The 2,673-nt window shown below is 54.7% G+C and overlaps 1 protein-coding gene across 1 annotated transcript; it reads right to left on the reverse strand.

Annotated features, from left to right (window-relative positions):
• Window positions 1-770: 770 nt before the first annotated feature.
• LOC124700286 (NDR1/HIN1-like protein 13) lies at window positions 771-1,644 on the reverse strand. The gene has a single exon (XM_047232439.1). The coding sequence runs from the start codon at window positions 1,626-1,628 to the stop codon at window positions 771-773; it is 858 nt and encodes a 285-aa protein (XP_047088395.1). The 5' UTR covers window positions 1,629-1,644.
• Between the last annotated feature and the right edge of the window lie 1,029 nt (window positions 1,645-2,673).

Consider the following 2,673-nt stretch of genomic DNA (forward strand, 5'->3'; position numbering starts at 1 on the left):
GTATATTGACTATGCGCATCATTTTATACTGAGGTAGATGGAAAGTGCAATTTTCTTCCATCATTAATAAACGGACTGCTGCGTTCGCCCCCAAAATTCTGAATTAGCATGCATACAGCTACACCGCGCACGCGCGTTGAGACTTGAGACTTGAGACTTGAGAAACCAGCGGATGAGTGATGTCAGTTGATACATACTTTTTTTTGAACAAAGTTGATACATACTCGGGCCATGGTTAACAGCGACCTTCTGTTTACTTTTTTTGCATACCACCAAACTTGGTCGGACTCCTCTATTCTCCAGCAGGCAGCAGCGGAACGTACGTACAGAGTAATCAGTTTTTCCGCGTCGTTGGTGAGGTTTTAGCCGTCAGGAAGAGGGTTTAGTCGTCCACTTCTGAGGACAAACAAGTATATTTAGAAGCTTCAGCTACCCCATCAGGACATCCCGAGTTCTGGCCACAGCAAACTTCCGATCATATTTTATTTTTTCTACAGTAGTACTGTATTTCTTTATGCAGAGGAGAAAGGTACTTTGCAATGTCAATTTCAAAGGTCAGATGCATCTGCAACTGATCGGAATGCTCGATCTGCTGATATATACGTACGTACTCAGTTGTTATGTACAACTCCAAGTCTCCAATTGCATTTTACATCCATGATCCATCCAAGAAGTGTCTCCAGATCACACGAATCAATGCAGTTCACATGTACAAGTAGTAGTAAGGATCGATCAATTAACCTCGACGGCAGCCAGTGAGACAGTATATATCACCACCACCACCAGAGCGGCTTGACCTTGACCGTGCACCCCTTGTTGGCGGCCTTCGCCTGGCCGGCGAGCTTGTCGACCGTCACCTCGCAGCGCGCCCACACGTCGACCGTCCACGTCCGCAGCACCTTGCCGAGCCTGACCCGCACGGGCACCCTCGCCTCCACCGTGAGCGGCACGGCGCCCGCCTCCGCCTCCACCAGCAGGCTCGCCCTCTGCTCGGCCGTGAGCAGCGCCACGCCGCCGTTCCCCCCGCCCGTCAGCGGCATCGCCACCACCGTCACGTTCCGCGGCGCCTGGTAGAAGGCCGGCCAGCGGCCCTCGGCGAGCCGGACGCCGGAGTAGGAGACGGCGACCTCGCCACCGCCGCGGTAGTCGACCCCGACCTTGCGGTTGGCGGCGTTGTCCGCGCGCACGGCGGCGTCGATCCGCACGGGCGGGGAGGCGCCGCCGCCGAGGAGGAGGGCGGCGGCGTCGAGGGAGAGGGAGGCGACGGAGAAGGCGGGCGCCCGGGGCCGGAAGACGAGGTAGGCCGCGCCGACGAAGGCCGCGGCGAGGACGAGCAGGAGGAGGAGCGCGCAGCAGGCTCCGCAGCAGGCGCGGCGGAGGAGGCGGCGGCGCCTGGCCGGGCGCGCGGCGAGCTTGGTGTACCTGCTCGCGCGGTCCGGGGGCGGCACGCGGAGCACCTGGTCCTTGGGCACGTGCACGATGTACGACGTGCCCGGCGGCGGCGCCAGCGGTGGCGATGGCGTCGTCGGGCGCCGCAGCGGCGCGGTCTCCGCGGACGCGTCGGGGTTGGTGTCCGGCGGAGGGGTGGAGACCGGAAGAAGCGGCGCGGGGTGGACGCGGTCCGCCATGGGTGGTGGAGGAGCTGGGTCGGTGGGTCGCTGTGAGCTCGAGCTGAGGAAGATGGACGTGGGCAGGCGGAGTGTGAGCTGAGCTGCTTGCTGGGTCTAGCTATGTATAGGTCGCCGAGTGAGAGCGCGTTGGGGACGAAAGGGACACGTGGGAAACGGTCGTCTCACGCAGTTCAAACCTGACGATGTTATTCTAGCTTCTCCTTCGCGCCACTTTTGAGACGAGACGACGGAAAGAAGTTGGAGTTGGCGGCGTGGCGCCGTTTGATTTCGTTTTCTTTTTCCCTGGCGCGCGAAACAACTTCGCTTTTCATCAACTAACGCGCAACATTTGATCGGTACGTTAAGCTATGCATAGTCGTCGATCGTCGTCATGTAAGAAGACAGCGTCAGAAATTAAAACATGGGTATACTTGATCAAGGTTCTGAATGCAAAGTGACGCGTCATCTTGTTTAACTCGCACCATGTGATACTCGATCCACTAATTAATTGTCACGGAAGAAAGCGTCCGGAGTTGTAAAAAAAATAAGCGAAAATATGGGTAAACTTGGGGTAAAATTTTGGAGCCCGGACAGAGACCTGAATATTCAGAGGGGAATTTGACCAATGTTCCAAAACGTGAAGTGATTTTACTAGTGTGCGACGGTGCCTCCACTCTACTCTATGTCTCATCTTGTCCTGTACTGCTTGTAGTCAGTTTGGTCCTTGTGGCTAGTGATCGATGAGGAGCTCATGTCGTGTTCACAATTTTACATACATCCATCATATTGTTCAAAAATCTAAGGCTGTCGATAAAAGTTACCAGGGAAAATTCGATGTGGCCCCGGACAACTTGCCACGTGGAACCAAAGAAATGGAAGTTGCCATCCATCGTATGCTGTAACAATTCAGGATATGTTCTATTCACCAGACTTAAATTTTAATCGTTTGCCCGGTATAAAGTTCAGAAATCTAATGGTCAAAGATTGCCGGTTTAAATTGAATTGCCAAGACATTTTACAATTGCAAACGATGGAAGCACAATGATGACCAAAGGTTTTCATC

The sequence above is a fragment of the Lolium rigidum genome, chromosome 3 (genome assembly GCF_022539505.1).
Source record: "Lolium rigidum isolate FL_2022 chromosome 3, APGP_CSIRO_Lrig_0.1, whole genome shotgun sequence".
NCBI lineage: Eukaryota > Viridiplantae > Streptophyta > Magnoliopsida > Poales > Poaceae > Lolium > Lolium rigidum.

Excerpts from the sequence above, each read along its gene's own strand:
- LOC124700286 (XM_047232439.1), bottom strand. The coding sequence starts at position 1,628 with ATGGCGGACCGCGTCCACCCCGCGCCGCTTCTTCCGGTCTCCACCCCT.